Genomic DNA, 18416 nt, shown 5'->3' with positions numbered 1-18416 from the left:
AGTGCGACACAAAGGTATACTCATTATCAATTCGACCTCTTGAGAACTGAATAATCCCTGCAATAAACCATCTTCCCATTGCTTTGAAACTGGGTCTATAAGATCAATAACTCTCATATCTTCCAAGCTTGTCACCGGGTTTGATAACACTCTTGGATATTCTAAGGAGGGCAGCCAAGCATCATTCCAAACTCCAATCGATTCCCCACAACCCACCCTCCATCTTGCACCTTTCTTCGATACATCCCGACCCTTTAGTATGCTGCTCCAAGCATAGGAGCCTAATGTGGTATCCGAGGCCTCCATTATAGAGCAGTAGGGGAAGAATTTTGCTTTGAAGACACGGTAGAACAAGGACTCTTTGTGATGCACTAGTCTCCAAGCTTGTTTGGCTAATAATGCGTCATTGAAGAGGGCTAAGTCTTTGAACCCCATTCCACCAATAGATTTGGGTTTACAAAGTGTTTCCCATTTGACCCAATGGACTTTTCGCCTGTCTCCCTTTTGTCCCCACCAAAACTTTCTAATAAGGCTTTCAATCTCCGTACATAGACCCACTGGCAATTTGAAGCAGCTCATTGTATATGTTGGAATGGCTTGGACAACCGCTTTAATTAATATTTCCCTTCCTGCTTGTGACAACAATTTTTCTTTCCACCCTTGGATTTTCCTCCAAACCCTCTCCTTAATGTAGTTAAAGCTGGCTTTCTTATTTTTGCCAACTAAGGAAGGGAGCCTCAAGTATTGCTCATATTGCTTAATCTCCGGTACCCCCAAGGCAATCTTGATATGATTTCTTATCTCTTATGTAGTGCACCTGCTAAAAAAGATTGTAGTTTTGCTCTTATTTATTTGTTGGCCTGAACACTTTGCATAGGTATCCAAGATATCAAGAATTTTTTGGCACTCCTGTATAGTAGCCCTGCAAAACAATAGGCTATCGTCTGCAAAAAGGAGGTGAGTCAATCTAGGACCATTTCTACATAAGGAGTAACCCTTAATGTCTCCATTTGCTGCTGCATTATTGATTAGGCCGTTCAAGCCTTCAGTGCATAATAAGAAGAGAAAGGGAGATAATGGATCGCCTTGTCTGATGCCCCTAGTTGGATGGATCATGCTTTTGGGTTCCCCATTGACAAGAACTGAGTAAGAAACAGTTGTAACACATAACATGATAAGATTAATCCATTTTTCATCAAAACCCATTGTCACCATTACTGCTTTGAGGTATGGCCATTCAACTCTATCATAAGCTTTGCTCATATCGAGTTTTATAGCCATAAAATTCTCTTTTCCTTTGTGTTTGTGCATACTATGGAGAGATTCAAAGGCCACCAAAATATTATCAGAAATTAAGCGACTTTTTGTGAAAGCACTTTGGTGTTCTGTAATAATTTTTGGTAGGATCTTTTTTAATCTATTTGCCAGGACTTTAGAAAAAATTTTGTATAGAACATTACACAAACTTATGGGTCTAAAGTCAGATGCACATTCAGGGTTCTTTTTTTTTGGAATAAGGGTTATGAAGGTATGATTTAGTTGTTCAGGCAATGAGGCAGAATTAAGGAATTTAAGAACTGATTCAGTTACATCATTACCAGTTAAATTCTAGAAATTTTGGTAAAAGAGAGGGGACATACCATCAGGACCTGGGGCTTTTAGGGGGGCCATCTGTTTTAGTGCTACTTGAACTTCACCTGCTGTGAATGTTGCTGAGAGTTGGGACCTCATGTCTTCACTGATTATGGTATTGATAGAGTTGACAGCCTCATGTGGGTTCAGATTGTTGGTGGAGGTAAAGAGCGTCTGAAAGTAATCGACCAAGCAATGATTTACTTCATTCGGATTTGTTCTCCACCGACCTGATGTGTCTCGAATTTTTAAAATAGAATTTTTCCGCTTTCGCTGTGTTGCACGACAATGAAAAAATTTCGAGTTTTTGTCTCCGTTTGAAGCCCACAAGACCTTTGCCCGTTGGAACCACATCCTATTCTCCTTGTCCAACAGATCAGTGATTTCTTGTTTCAACATCCTCACTTCAAAATTCAAACCTGTTCTCATTGCAACTTCCTCTGCTTTCTTCAAGACTGCCCTCTTTTTTTCTAATTCTTTTCTTACGTTTCCAAAATGCTCCCTATTCCATCTGTGTAACTCCTTTCCAAACTTTGCTATTTTTCTCATCACCTCCACAACTAGATCATAATTGTGTGTATTGGACCATACTGCTTCTACAATTTTAGCACACCCCGGGTCAGACAACCACATCTCTTCGAACCGGAAAGGTTTGGCTGTAGGATGGAACTCCAAACCCTTTGGTACGATCCACAGAGGTCTATGATCAGATGTATCGGAGGAAAGATGGTGGACTTTGGTACCTGCAAAATTCAATAGCCATTCATTGTTAGCAAAACCACGATCCAACCTCTCCCATATCGAGTGTCCATCTGTAAAGTGTTTTTGCCAAGTGTATTGTGGTCCAACATATCCAAGATCAACGAAACCGCATTCATCAACTATATCCCGGAAGAGTTGCATTTGATTTTGGCTTCTATTGTTGCCCCCTAATTTCTCAGAGCTTTGCAATAGTTCGTTGAAATTTCCTGCGCACAGCCATGGCAAGTTGAATCTGTTGTTCAATTGGCGAAGCATACTCCATGCTTTAGTTCTCTTATGTGTCATTGGCTCCCCATAGAAGCCAGTCATCCTCCATGCATCTGCCTTCCCTTTATTTATTATTGCATCAATGTGGTATTTAGAGAATGTTTCTATGTTCAGATCAATTGAATTTCGCTAGTATAATGCTAGGCCTCCCCCTCTGTTATTTCTCTCTACAAAGAACAAATTTTCAAACTCCAAGTTGCATTTTATTTCCTTTAGCCTTGCTTCATCCGCCCAAGTTTCAGCCAAGAACACAGCGGAGGGATCTTTTGCTCGAACCACTACTTCCAACTCCTTCCCTGTACGCAGGTTCCCAAGCCCACGAAAGTTCCAAAATATGAAATTCATTGGTGATGGCAGGGCTGCACCGCAGCCTCCACCATTGATTCTTCTTGGCCATATTCTGTGATGACCTGAATTTTTTTTGTTGGTTGTGCATGATCAGTTTCCTCTCGATCACGATTTCTTTTCCCCAAGGATGTGGCTTGCATATGAGACTCAGAAGGAGTAGGGTCACGTGCCAATTTTTTCCATGTGCGTGTGCCTTGATGATCCGTGAGTGGTTTGCCTTGCAAGCTGTCAATATTATTTCCAGAAATATCTTCATTAAGATCCGTAGTAATTGGAATGGAGTCCGTTGCTGAGGTGGAATTATTGCTGGTGTCAAATTTCTTTAAAGCCAAATCAATGGCATTTAATTGTGTTTCAAATTCCTTGGACTTTTTTTGGGAAGTTTGGATCTCCCAAATTGAGTGAGTCGCCTCAGAGTTTATCTCGCTTTCAGTTACCTCTTGCCCCTTTAATTCCAAGAATTTAGGGATTGTGGAATTTTGGTCTTTGTAATTACTCTCGGCACCATTGACAATTATTGCAGAGGATCCTGGAGTTACAAGTTTTGAAATGGCAGGGCTGTCGTCATTAATTTCCTCTGTCTGCATTGAATTATCGTCGGCGTTCTGGACTTCCATCGTTGTCGGTTGAGGTTGGGGGTCTGTTGAGGCAGAGTTCATCGGTGAAGATTGCCCAAAGCCATCTCTAATACCTGAGACCGTAGTGACTGAAATTTTTCCCGGGTTATGAGGTAGAGCACGAAGCCAAGCTCCATACTCCTGCTATTCCTGCGTTAGCTTGCCTTTACTTGCTAACCAGATTTCACATTCCTTGTCTGCATGGGAAACTCTACCACACCAGTAGCAGAAGTTTGGTAGTTTTTCATACTTGAAGGCAACCCAGATGAATTCATCAACATTTATGGCAATTTTCCTACCCCTGCAGAGTGGTTTTGAGACGTCTATCTTAACCCTGACTCGAAGAAAATCCCCTCCTACCATCTCCTTTGCATGTTCAGATGGAATTACTGTACCTATTGTTTCTCCAATTTCTACTGCTACCTCAGGATCGAGCATGCTCATTGGCAAGCCATGCAATTGGACCCAAAAAGTTAATTTTGTAAACCTTAGCTGTTTGGCAGGAATCGAAAAATCATAACGCTGAAAAATGACCACATGTTTATCAAATGACCATGGCTCTGTTGCTAGTACCCGTTCCGCATCAGTTTCTAGTTCAAACACAAAGAGGAGAATATGATCACCAGCCACTCTGATCTTGAAGTCTTTCCGTGCTCTCCAAAGTGGCTTAAAAGTTCTTCCTACAGCTTCAATATTGAGTGCTCTTTTTGTCATAAATTTTGCTGCAAGTACATATTCCCAGTTGGTAGGGTGTTTTGACTTCTTGAGATTGAGCTTGACATCTTCAGTTGTAGTTAGTGAGAGTTTCTTCCAATCTTTTAGGACTTCTTCCATGGTTCAGAATTAGGAGACACAATACACTTGTTTGGGCACAAATAGGTTGTTGGAAAGCGAAAGTTTCTGTAAAAAAAAACAAAAGTGTTTCCCCACCCCAATGAAAAAAAAAGGACCACAAGCCCTACTAATAACCTTGTTATTAGAGGGAGCAGAGTATCATTCCTAAGAAGATAATTTAGATTCTACTTTCTACCTTCTCAGCAGAGAGAGCAGAGAGAGAAAAAATTTAGTGTATCTCCTTGTTTTTCTTCAAGTGATGGGTTATCTAAAATGGCCCAAAGTGCACAGGAGACTTTTTGATCCACCTGAGGTAATAAGCCCACACAAGCCTATGAAGTCGGCCCAAGCTTATGAAGCCAATAAAGAACAATAGCCAGATCAGGGGCTTATGAAAGCCCAAGTTGGAAGAGGCCGTATAAAAAACTTGCTAGAGAGCAAGGTCTAACCCAAGGTAAGGACTCTGAAGCCCAAAATTCAATTGTAGGATTTAAACGTCTGGGGTCTCAAATTTTCTCAGAATGTGAAGAGAAGGTAGCTAGAAAAAAGAAGTGTGATGGTCTGGTCGGAAGTCTCAATGATGAAAATATATCGACGGTGGCTGCTATGCAGCACTGCCAGGAGCCATGAATTTGTTAGGATGGAACTGCCGAGGGCTTGGGAACCCCCGGTCAATTCGAGCGTTGCACGATCTTTTGCGACAATGGGCTCCCAAAATAGTTTTCCTATCGGAAACTAAGCTAAAAACTAGGTGTATGGAAAGAATTAGAGATTGGATTGGGTTTGCAAATGGGTTGTTTATTCCGAGTTGTGGTCGTAGTGGAGGTTTGGCGCTCCTTTGGACAAGGGAAACTGACTTAGGAATCAAAAGTTTTGGTAATCATCACATTGATGCGATAGTAACAGAGACAAACTCATATTTTAAATGGAGAATCACAGGATTTTATGGCCATTCCCAGACTCATTTGAGGCAATTCTTGTGGGACTTACTTGCTTTTTTGAAAAACCAGTACCAACTTCCATGGATTTGTTTTGGAGACTTTAACAAGATTTTATCCATGGAGGAAAAATCAGGTGGGCTGTTGCGTTCTCAGTTGCAGATGGTAAAGTTCAGAAACGTAGTTAACTATTGTGGCTTTAAAGACTTAGGCTATGTGGGGCCGGATTTTACCTGGTACAACATGCAAGAAGGTGCTGGTAGGATGTATCGTCGGCTTGACAGAGTGTTTGCTACAAGTGACTGGGTTGATAAATTTGGCGAGGTCAGAGTCCACCATCTTGTTGATTCCACTTTAGATCATTGTGCTCTGTTTTTATTCGATCCTAAAGCTCCCAAAATACCACATGCACGTCGATTCCGTTTTGAGTCCATGTGGATGAAGAGGGAGGAATGTAAGGAAATTATTGAAGTGGCTTGGTGCTCTAGAAGCAATTTGAGTACGCCAAAAGGGATTGATTCTACTCTATCTGCTTGTGCAGTTGATCTTAAGGCTTGGAGTTTAGCTGCTTTCGGGAAAATTCCAAAGGTAATCTAGGAAAAAAGAAAGAAGCCCAGTTCCCTGATTTAGCTGAATAATGATGGGTCTTTGGGTGAAGAAATAAATCAGGTAAGAAAGGAAATCAATGATCTCCTGGATAGCGAGGAAATTTACTAGGGACAACGTTCAAAAGCTCACTAGCTCAGAGAGGGAGATAAAAATACCAAGTTTTTTCATGCAAGGGCTTCTGAAAGACGAAAGCAGAATACAATATTGGGTATCTGGGATTAAGATGGAAACTGGTGTGGGGATCAGGACAGTATTGCCAAAGCTGCCATTTGCTATTTTGAAGAGATATTCTCCACCTCCCATCCGAGTTAGACAGAAAATGTAATTGCTCCCATCCCATCCTTGGTTACTCTTGAGATGAAATCAAAGCTTTCTCGTGCCTTCACTAGAGAAGAAGTGGCTTTCGCCCTCAAGCAGCTCCACCCTTCAAAATCACCTGGCCCTGATGGTATGTCAGCTCTCTTTTTTCAAAAATACTGGAGTATTGTAGGCCCTAATATTTCAAATATGGTTCTAAATGTTCTTAATTCTGGCATGTCTTTATCTGATATTAATAGAACCAATATTGCTCTTGTGCCAAAAATTAATAATCCGCCAAAGAATGACTGATTTCAGGCCAATAAGTCTATGCAATGTAGTTTATAAGCTTGTCTCAAAAACTCTAGCTAATCGTCTTAAAGCTATCCTTCCTTATATTATTTCAGAAAATCAAAGTGCATTCATAGCTGATAGGCTTATCACTAACAGTGTATTGGTGGCATATGGGATTATGCATTTCCTGAAGCACAAGAAAGGGGGGAATGATAGTTTTATGGCTACGAAGTTAGACATGAGTAAAGCTTTTGACAGAGTTGAATGGACATTTGTTGAAAAAGTCATGAGGAAGATGGGATTTAATGAGAATTGGATCGCTTTAGTAATGAAGTGCATTTCCTCTGTGTCATACTCGGTCATCATCAATGGCACAACATATGGAAATATTGTTCCTACTAGGGGACTCCGACAAGGCGACCCGCTATCTCCGTATTTATTCCTATTATGTGCAGAGGGCTTCTCTGCCCTCATTAATGAAGCGGCAAGGAATAATCAGCTCAATGGCATCTCCATTTGTAGAGGGGCTCCAAGGATCACTCATCTCTTCTTCGTAGATGATAGCCTTCTTTTCTATAAGGCCAATGGTAATGAAGTGCAACAAGCTGAAAGAAATTCTTAGTATGTACGAGTCAGCTTCAGGGCAGAAAATCAACACCGACAAATCTTCTATATTTTTTAGCCCAAATACCTTCTAAGAACTCAAAGATGAGATTCTAAACATTCTTGGGTCAATGCAGGACTCTAGTTATACTAAGTACCTTGGCCTCCCCTCTATTATTGGTAGATCAAAGAAGCTTGTCTTTACGGAGATGAAGGAAAAGGTAAGCAAGAAGCTGGCTGGCTGGAAGGGTAAATTGCTCTCAATGGGGGGAAAGGAAATACTAAGCCATTCCCATTTACACGATAAGCTGCTTTCAACTCCCAAAGAGTCTTTGTGATGACTTAGAAAAAATGATGAGTTTTTGGTGGGGACAAAAGCATCAAGAGTCCAAAATGGCATGGGTTGGTTGGAAGACAATGTGCAAACCCAAGTCACAAGGGGGCATGGGTTTTAGAAACTTGTAGGCCTTTAATCTTGCTTTGCTCGCAAAACAAGCCTGGAGAATCCTTTCAAATCCAAGCTCCCTAGCTGCCCGCATCCTCAAGGTGAAATATTTCCCATTCTGTAACATTCTCCATGCAAATCTAGGCAGCAGCCCTTCGTTCACCTGGCGAAGTATTTACAATAACCTGAAGGTTTTACGGAGTGGAACAAGATGGAGAGTGGGAAATGGGCGTCTAATCCACATTTGGGATGACAAATGGCTCCCAAGCCCCTCCACATTCAAGGTCATGCCCCCCCCCCCCCCCGCCCCATTGTAGATTACCCAATGGTCTCCTCCCTTATTGATCTGGTGACTAGATGGTGGAATGTTGAAACTGTCCAAGCACTTTTCTTGCCTTTTGAGGCTGATTTGATCTTGAAAATCCCCCTATGTCACAGTCTACCTGAAGACAAACTCATTTGGATGGGGAACAAGAGAGGTGATTTCACAGTTAAGAGTGCTTATTACATTGCATCCAATCTCCTTGACACGAGGGAAGAAGGGGAATGCTCCTCTGGTGATTCAAATGCTCAGATTTGGAGGAAAATCTAGTCCCTAAAGCTCCCAATGAAGATTAAGATTTTCTCTTGGCGTGCTTGTGTAAATGGCCTTCCCATGCTCACCAATATGGCTGCAAAAGGCATACAAACCTCTAGTATCTGCCCAATCTGTGATGAGGAGTCAGAAACCCTTATTCATGCTTTAATCTCTTGCGACTTTGCACTTTCGGTTTAGTCCTTATGGCAAGACTGTCCCATCGAGAAACAGCTGAATGTGAAAGATTTCAATGAGTTAGTACACCATTTTTGTTCTTCTCCAATGGACAAGCACCTGGAATTTTTCTTTGCCATTGCTTGGTCGATTTGGTATAATAGAAATTAGATTATTCATGATGGGGGGTGGTCTGCCCCCTATTTAGATCTGGGTTTCTACTAAGAACATTGTTGAAGATTTCAAAGAGGCTACCACATGGGATTTTCCCATTTTGCAGTCTCCCCATCGTGGTTGGGTTGCTCCCCTGTCGGGCTTTGTCAAGGTTAACGTGGATGGTGCTTCTTCCATTGATGGCAGCGGTAACTTTGGTGTCGGGGTGATCATCTGTGATGAAGCAGGTGGGGTGGTTGCCACTCTCTGTAAGGCTCTACCATCGCATTACCTAGCTGAGTGCATTGAATTTTTTACTTTGGAGCATAGTGTACTCTTGGCTCAAGAGTTGAATCTTTCTCATGTTAATTTTGAGTCTGATGCTACCTCAGTCATCTCAGCGATCTCTCAAGGCCATTATGGTGGCTCAATGGGTCATCTAGTTCAAAGCATTTAGCTCTCAAGGTCTTATTTTTCTTGCTGCTTATTTCAACACGTGAAAAGGGATTACAACAGGGCTGCCCACAAGCTAGCCCAAGTTGCCAAATGTAACCAAGTTTCTAATCTTTGGAAGGGTGTTATCTCACCCTTTTTAGTTCATTTGTTTCAATCAGGCCTAGGATGAGTCTGTTAGCTATTGGCCTATGTTGTACTCCTTTTCTTTGTGAATGAAATTATCAGTTTCTTCTCAAAAAAAAAAAAAAAGTGATAATAATTATTATTGTGTCCTTAGTATGACTCTATTAACAATGCAAGCCAACATAAAATTTTATTTGTTTCATTATTTTTCTTTATTGACCACTACCAGAGTGGTAATTTAGCACACCCCACAACAATAAAAAGCAAGTATTGGACAACTTTTATAGGAAGTAGTTTTTTTTAACTTAGGCATGATCTAATGGATTTTGATATTCATATTGCAGCTGTGGTCGCACTAGGATTTGTGGTAGTCAACATAACTTTTCATAATACTGTTGCGGTAATTAAGCACCAAGCAGTGGTAGTTCGAAAGAGACATAATATCTATTTTCTTGTTAGGAATATGAACCGGCAAGCCTGAAGCCATAGGAAATGTTTGCATCTTTGAACTAAAGCCAAATTGTGATCACATAATTTGTTATATAAATGAATTTACGGTTGTTAACTTGTTATGATTTCTCCAAATAGTTTAAAAATGTAAACTCTATCTTCAATTTTTCACTCAACTTCTGCCTCTATTTGGCTAAGCAACATCTGACCCATCACCCATGTTATATATTATTAGGGAAAAGTTAACAGATACTCTAAGCAAATTTTTATGGAAACCATTTTAGAAAAGCTTTTAAGGAAAAAGAAAAAAAAAGTTAATATTTTGAAAAAAAAAATTTTCTGTTTTCCATGAAAGTGGTATAAAATTAAATTTTCCTAAAATTGTTTAATATTAGCAATTGCTCTAAGAACATCCATTAACAAGACCAATATTATTAACACCTGGGAGGGTTGCTTTAAACCATCTATCATTGCTGGTTCTGTGTCTGAGATGTCCCACCTTGTGCTAGAGTAAGTTACAATAACGTGTTGAAAATTGGTTCTAGCAAAAAAGCTCAGGAACTTGTCAATTTCCAAACGGTGTATTTTTCATACAAATTTCTTTCTTGATTTGTGGGTTAGTAGTGGTCCCAGTGCCATTTTTATTGGCTTCTTGTGTTAATTTCTTAGGGTATGGACAAAGACTTTTAGAATTAGTTGTCACTTGTGATTTGTGATAATGTTCATGTCTCTAAGTCAGTCATCCAATTTACTAGTAGCAGTCTCCGTTGATTTTTTAGTCCTCAGTGGAATAAAAAAAAAAGTTTCTATTCTTCGATCTTGATTGAAAATAATTGACATTCTTGTATTAAGTAATTTAAGTGTACAATACAGTTGATCCTCACTGGTCAAAACCAAGCTGTACTTTGTAGAAGCTTGGCCATTACATCCTTATTATACTTAATTAAACAATTAATGATGACAAAATAAATAAATAATAAAGAATATGTGAAAGAACAAAGTCACAAACAGCTAGCTATAGCCTATATATACCTAAGAAGCTCCTCAAAAGAAGCCACCATTGTAAGGTACTCCCGTTTGAGGCAACCAATCATCAGCCAGCAAGAAGTTAGCCACAGTGAAATTAGCAGCTTCCGTAGCATTATTAATCACATGGTAAGTAGGCCATGAAACTCTGTTCGTAGTGTTTGATCCAGGTCCCGTGTTATCATACTCGGCATAATACAATGTGCTTAGTGCAAAATCTCCACTCCAAGCAATCCAACCAGCAGGGTTTATCAAACTATCCATGAAAGTTTCCATATAAACTGTCCTAGAGTAATTCTTCCATGGCCTTCCTAGGTATGTCTGAAAAGTAATATTGCTCGAAGCCAACTCATCGGCAGCTCTAATAGAACAATTTTGAATCGAGGTACCCGTGTTTTGATTCGGATCGCTTCGACCTTGTGCTGTGATGGCATTGAACTGTCCACTCATTGGTAGTCGGGGGTATATGTTACAATTTTGAAAAACAGCCACTGCGTTACCAAATATGAAATCTACTGTGCCATATATGTCACACTCTCTATAAAATTGCCTTTGAGTATGTGTATATAAGGTGTCTTGATAGGCTTCAAAGCTGCAGCTATAAAATGTGGACAAATCAGCTCCATTTCGAACTGCTACTGCTTGGTGCTTAATTGCCCCAGCAGTATTGCGAAAAGTTATGTTTACTGCCACAAACCCTGTTGCGACCACAGCTGCAATATGAATATCAAAATCCATTAGATCATGCCTAGGTTAAAAAAAAACCACTTATTGTAAAAGTTGTCTACTACTTGCTTCTTGTTGTTGGCTCTTGTTTTATTTATTTTTAATCTGCCCCTCCCTCCTCTGTTTGAAAAGTAATATTTTTTTTATTAATTTATTTGAATTTGATTTAAATAATGTAATTCAAAATTTTGTTTTCACTCATATATTAAATATTACTATCTTATAAGATTATGTTTTCTTAAGGGAATGCCATAACTTGTACAATAAATATAATAAGTTTGGCATTGCTAAAAAAATTTCGTAATTATTAAAATGACTTGTTAATTATAATCACATAAAATAATGATAATGTCTTTAATGAATTATGTGAAAATGATGTTATATTTAATATAACTTGTCTTATCAACATATTTTTATTTTTATTTTAAAAGTCAATATTTTCCTAACTCCTAACTATGACCATATTATATACTTATCATATACATAGAACATATTTGTCAAAGAAAAAAAAACGAACATATATATTATATTCGAATGGCATACCAAATTATCGAAAATTGAGCCGTTTAGTTGACTTTTGCAGTTAGAATTTAAATACGTAATAATGGTTCTTACCAAATGTTGCAGAATTGAAGGTTGTGGAGTTGTCCACGAAGCTGCGGTTGCCTGTGATAATTGTCTGATTGATACCATCTCCTACCATCATCAAGTTCTTCTTGTTCTTGGCAATGGACACATACTCTTCATACACACCAGCCGTGACATAGATCAAGAAGTACCCATTAGTAGCGGCAGAATTGTTTGGAGCTGCAGAAATAGCATCATTGATGGTGGTGAAGTTTCCACTTCCATCTTGACTCACAGTCACGATGTCAGACACCGCAACCTCCTCATCAACACCCTGTGACTGAATTAGCTTTCTCCGACTAACTGACTCGTATATTGCTTGTGTCTTGCTTGACATCTTTAAGGGTAAGCGTCCATTTCGGAAACCATGTTGTTTCTTAATAGGTTTCCATGTTGTGTTTTGCTTTTTCTTAGGCACCCACCCCTTGGTGAAAAGAGCCAGAGAGACACTGTATAGTTTAGTGTCATTTGAAAGTGGGAGAGTGAGGCCTTTCCTTACGCTCCAAGCTGAAGCTGTGACTTGTAGGCCATCCCAACAAGTTTGCTCATTGGTTAGAATAGCACTAAGCAAGGTTTGGATGTCCTCAGCTTTTGCACTAGAAAGAGTTTTACTAGTGTTGTTCATAGTTTGGAATGAGCTCAAGAGGAAATCCATGTTGAGTTCAGCTAGTTGCTTGCAATCTTCGAGGGCTTGAATTGCTGAATTTGTTAAAGTGGAGCTTTGCTTTAGATACTTGTCTATCATTGACAAAAACTTGCGGGATTGAGACAGAGATTTTCGGACTGTGTACCTGCCATAGTCATAGACATTGGCGGTTTGGTTAGGGAGCACTGTTTTGCAAAAGTGAGGATCTGGAGTGGACTTGCAAATGGTTCCTGGTGAGACTGGGCTGGTTAAATTGCTCTGTGTATCAGCAAAAGATAGAGAGGCAAACAAGGCAAGGAAAACGAAACATGTAAATGTAAAGAAAGTGAAGAGCTTTGAAGCCATTGGGGTTTCAAAAAGAGAGAGTTCAAAAAATATATGTGATGTGGAGGTGGAATTTACTCAATACATTAGGCTTAATTTATAGGGAAAGGGAGAGAGCTCGATGAGATTAAAAAAAAAATGGAAAAGAGAGAGAGATTTAATTTACATGGGGATATTGAATATGTGAAGTCAACGTTTATGATTTTTCCAAAAGCGCGTTGGTCTTGGGATTGATGTTAGTCAACTTAATCTATTGGTTGCCACGGAGAATGAGGCAGCAAGCTGTAATCCAAAAGTTAATTAATTAGTGAATCTAATAGAACTTAAACTAATCACAAATCTAATCTTTTGCCTAATTAATCACATTCTTTGCTGTGGGGTACTACTATATATGCATGTATGTGTTATCGTTTGTCAAACATGGGGTAGGTGCCAGTCATATTGGTGACAAATCCAAGTATAATCTGCCCATTAAAATATAAGTAGTTCTAATACAACAAATTATTTTACATTTTTTTTTTGTTATAATTTTAATGTGGTAGATTGTGAGTGATTAATCATTACTTAAATATAGACATGTTATTTTTTCTTCACCAATTATACTCTGTCACATTATAACTATGATAAGAAGTTGTGAAAAATTATATATTCATGTTTACTTTTAGGGATGATTTCTGACGTATCCACATTCTTTGATATCGTTTCCCTAAGACGTAGAAAAATTGTTTTTGCTAGACAACTTTCCAAGAACTTCGTCCTCCTCATTGTCAAACTTTAATTTTAAATGTCTTGTCATGTTGGTTTAAGGGCCCCTAGTTAATTTAAAGACCTTGAGATAGTCTTTGAGAAGAGCCAAAATCATGCCGTGTAGACTCGAGTAAAAGGAAAGAAATTTTTTAGCTCTCCATTGAGAGGTGAGAGGTTCTTCGGAGACGTGTTAATGTAAAAATAATTGTTATGATGGGAGTAAAAATAATTGTTGATCACTCATAATTTTTTATCTTAATAAAATAAAATAAATTTGAGATAGAACATGTACACAAAACTCAAACCCCGTTCATTGCTATACCAACGTTGTGACAACCCATAATTAAAAGTAAACATAAATCATCATCATAGTGGATTTAGTACACTAGATTCAAACTATGTAGCATTATTATTTGTTACGAGCACAAATTAGTATAAGCATGTGATAATTAAGAACTCAAAACAAATGGTCGGCAAGCAAATGAGATAGAGACTTGCTTTCTCAATGGCTCAAGTTTAACTTACATACACTGCTATTCTTTTTATAAGAAATGATAGTGTCAAAGATTGACAGTTGAATTTCTCATCTATGTCATATGGAAGACCAAATGCTACATGTAATGAACAAAGCGCTCTAAAGAAATAATATCTAGATGGTGCCTGTTAAGAACCATCCGATAACTAAGTCAGACACTAAAAGTATAGAATAATTTATGTAGAACAAGTAGAAGTTTCAGAATAATTGTGTGCCTCTTTCTGTTCTTGGAGGCTGACGCATATAGTTTTCCTTCTTGTTAGAGGCTTTATTACTAAGTCTTTACAGTGATTGTAACACTCTTGGTGATTAATGGCCAATCATGACTTCGTCAATGGTTGTTTGTGAATTGTGTGTTGTCTTCCGTTGATAACAAAAGAGTTAGGGTTACTTATATTAATGCTATTTTTATCAATAGTAATTAAAAAAATGATCATATTAACATATACTCTTAGAAAAATTATTAATAAAATATTTTAGAAAAAAATTTATATAATTTTTATAAAAAATTGAAAAAACTGTTAAAATATTAATTTCTTTTTTCATTTTTCAAAAAAAAATTAAAAAAATGAATCGCTAACAAAACGCTCTTAAAGCATTAGTTAACACTTCCTTTTAAAAATAAAATAAAAATAAAAATAATAAGTGACTTTTTATTTAGTATAGAATTGATATTTTTTCGTTAAGGTCCTACTTGTGTCTAGTGGCCACGGTCCGGCTTGTGTCTAGTGGCTAGTGGACCCATTAAAATACAAACATATCCATAACTAAATGCGTATTTATATTACAATGCGTCCAGTGACACTGATCACTAGACACAAGCTTCACCTTTATTTTTACTCAACAAAAGAAAGAGAATTGATTTGGTATACGTTTCTCATATCTTTCCGACAACAAGCTGTTTAGAATCTACATACACTTGTGATTAGTCCAATTGATATGATATAAATGCATATTTATATCACAACTTGTCCAATGACACTAATCACTATACATAAGCTTCACCTTTTTCGTTACTCAGCAAAAGAAAGAGGATTGATTTGGTATACGTTTCTCATATCTTTCCGACATGTTTAGAATCTATATACACTTGTGATTAGTCCAGTTGATGTGACCGATTATTATTATTATTTTTTTAAAACGACAAAGATGTGACCCACTGCACCTATCAAACAAATTTAGGTGGACTACTATTTTTGTACTTAGTTATACTTTTCCACCGTGGTGGGCTCTGTCCCGTTAGATTGGTGTTAGGGAAATATCATCTACGGTGCGAAAAGGATAGAGTAATATCAAAATAAAAGGTAGGCTATATTTATTATTTATACTATTATCTCTAATCAAATCTCTATTTAGTGTCTTCCTAACAAAAATAAAAAAATCAATTTAATTAGTGCCTGTTTGAGAATAATTTGTTTAAATAGCTAAAATAAAGAAAGTATATAACTCATGTAAAATCTATAAATAATAAGAAAGAAAAATTAAACTGACTTATAATCAAAATTTCAACGCACACTTAATCTTGAAATGTTTTATTCATTTCTTGAAATAGTAGAAAAAATTATTATTTTTATTATTATTATTTTTCTTGAAATAATTGATTAAGTAATATTAAAAAATTAAAGTCACGCGTAATTGTTTCTTTTTAACAGATTCTCTCTCTCTCTCTCTCTCTCTCTCCATGCATTTTTTGGTCGATGTTGGAGTCACTCGTCTCGCCAACCTAGACATCCCGATCCTCTAGTAATAAATGTTACAATGAGCCAATAACACATTAACACGGAAAATTCTTAGATACTCTCAGAACTTGGAGAAATTGTGTTTTCTCCTCTTACATTTATAATAGACCCCATCATGAATTTAAGGAGTGGATCTCACCATGAATGTGAGAAGAATAAGCATCATTCTTTGTATTCTGGGAGTACTTAAGGATTACTCCATTAACACATGTTTATCCAATTAATTGGGCATGACTTATTACACATTATTTAGTTCTATTAATTTACCGTTGACACAAGGCCGATGCCCCCCTTGAGAGAAGGCATGATGGGTGACACTTATTCCTAGATTTTTTATTTTATTTTATTTTATTAAGAGAAGACAAGGTAAGGTGCTTTCTTTATGTCATATTTTTTGTGTTATGTTATATTTTTGATTGGTTTCATAGGGTGTGAAGTAAATAAATCTAACTTTTTGAGTTCTACCTATCACTTTAATTTTGTCAATTTTTTATAAGATGGACCCCACAATAACTCCTCCTTAAAGAGCACTTATGGCGTTTGCTTTGATGATAGCTCTTTATCATCAAATTAAGACATCAATAAGTTTTTTTATGTAAGCGGGGATTGAACTTTAAATTTCTTATTCAACTATAAGATACTTTTAAAAACTATACATAAAATAAATAAATAGAAAGCTTAAAATTCAATGGTAAACATATTCAAAGTTTAATACTTGGGGCTTGGTCCATTAATTTCTATAGGTATTAAATTAAATTTTAAAAAATAAGGAAGAAGAAAAACCCTGCAAAGTCAATAAAACATTCAAATTCAATACACTTGACTGAAAAGCACAATCTAACCGAGTGAAATTATTTGGCCCATGTATTAAAAGAAGTTAGAAAAAAGGGGGCGCATCATGACGGTGGACGCGGACCCTAGCTAGTTTCACCAACTCTAAAGCTTTCATTATTGTTCGTCTTTACCTTGCAAGAAGGGTTCGCTTTAAAGAGTTATAGCACCTAACTTCAAAGTTGTAACACGGAAACATGTGCTGCGACTGCGAGATATGTACGAATGGAGTCAAGCTTCCCCAAACTTTAATTCTGTCTTTAAACTACTCCACTTGCAGTTTAGTCAATTAATTGACTAAACTGCAACGGCTAAGTCCATAAACATTGTTTTCAGAGCTAAAATCTGAAAACAGTATAGCCTTAACTAGCTCCAAATTATCATAAAAAATTATTCGTATATCCTTTATACAAGTAATCAACTTGAATTTATATAGGCCCTACAAAGTCAAGGTTTATAGAGATTATATATTTTTGTAGGGTCTGAATGTTTGAAATCAAAAGCGTGTGCAATGTATGTTGCTGAGTCGATGAAATTGGAGCCATTAACAGGCTGGCTGGAGATGCTTCGAGGACATGGTTTCTGGGGGCAAGGGACAAAACTAAAACACAGAAACCCACCGACATTTCATTACAACTTGTTACAATTTTCTTCTTACAACTTGTTTTCTTACGTCTCTCTCAACTCTCACCAAATATAAATGATCCAGAGATGTTGCTTTCATGAAACCTTGATATTGCCCTTTGATTTGTTTCAATATCAATACCATATGGGCCTGAAGGCCCTAAGTTGTAATCAGCCAGCTGGCTCGATCTTTTATTTTATTTTTCTTAGTAGTTATACTTGCAATAAGAAAATTACCTCATTAAATTAATGAAAAATGTTAGAATTACTACAAAATTTACAAACTAAGGTAAGAAAATAACTTTATTGGACAGTTGTACAATGCTAATATCAGAAAATGGAATAATCGGGAATCGGTGATGCAAAAACAATATTTTGTGTGTGCATATTCATGATTTCTCAACTAAGTTTCAAAATGAAATTACTTTATTGTTTAGAAGTTAAAAGCTTGACTTTATGTCTTTTTCTTCCTCTAAATGAATGTGATTAGTGAACTTTAATATATTTCAACTGAAACTAATTTTTACATTTATCGAATTTGTGTTTGGTTCTTTGAAGTTCGGACAATTAAATCATCACCTAATGTTAATGTTGAGATTTAATTTATAAGTAATGTGCTTGGTTAAACGGTTTTTTCATATTATATTTAATATTCCACATAGAAATATAATCATACTTATTTGTAACACATTTTAAGAAGCATTTATATAGTTCATGTAACTACTTCTAAAAATGTAAGGGATATAGTGAATATATGGCTAATGGGGAGCCTAACAAATTAGTAGACTAACTTTAACTTTGTTACTACTAAAAATGTAGGGGATATAATGAATATGGCTAAAGAGATCCTAATTAACAAATTAGTAGACTAATACTTTAAGCCCCGAGTCAACAGGAAACCGAATATCGATCACTTAATTTCTCATTAATTAGCTTCACAATTATATAGTATATATCTACACAAACAGGGGGTCATTGTTTCACGCGCTCTATATATTCTATAGAGATATTT

General features: G+C 37.0%; 1 protein-coding gene across 2 annotated transcripts in view; it reads right to left on the bottom strand.

Moving 5' to 3' along the window:
* The window catches only part of LOC126708681 (probable pectinesterase/pectinesterase inhibitor 7), a 29005-nt gene extending 15977 nt beyond the window's left edge, over positions 1-13028 (bottom strand). Inside the window, exons 1-2 of one of the 2 annotated variants that reach the window (XM_050408542.1) lie at positions 11947-13024; positions 11177-11318 (exon numbers count right to left, since the gene is read on the bottom strand). In XM_050408542.1, the coding sequence (XP_050264499.1) occupies positions 11177-11318; positions 11947-12949 (1145 nt within the window). In that variant the 5' untranslated portion in view covers positions 12950-13024. Of the gene's footprint in view, positions 1-11176; positions 11319-11946 lie in introns of both variants that reach the window. The other variant, XM_050408543.1, reaches the window with a different exon arrangement.
* Between the last annotated feature and the right edge of the window lie 5388 nt (positions 13029-18416).

Source organism: Quercus robur, chromosome 12 (assembly GCF_932294415.1).
Source record: "Quercus robur chromosome 12, dhQueRobu3.1, whole genome shotgun sequence".
Taxonomy (NCBI): Eukaryota; Viridiplantae; Streptophyta; class Magnoliopsida; order Fagales; family Fagaceae; genus Quercus; species Quercus robur.
Note: the sequence above shows the minus strand (reverse complement) of the source record. Positions and strands in the feature narration are given on the sequence as shown.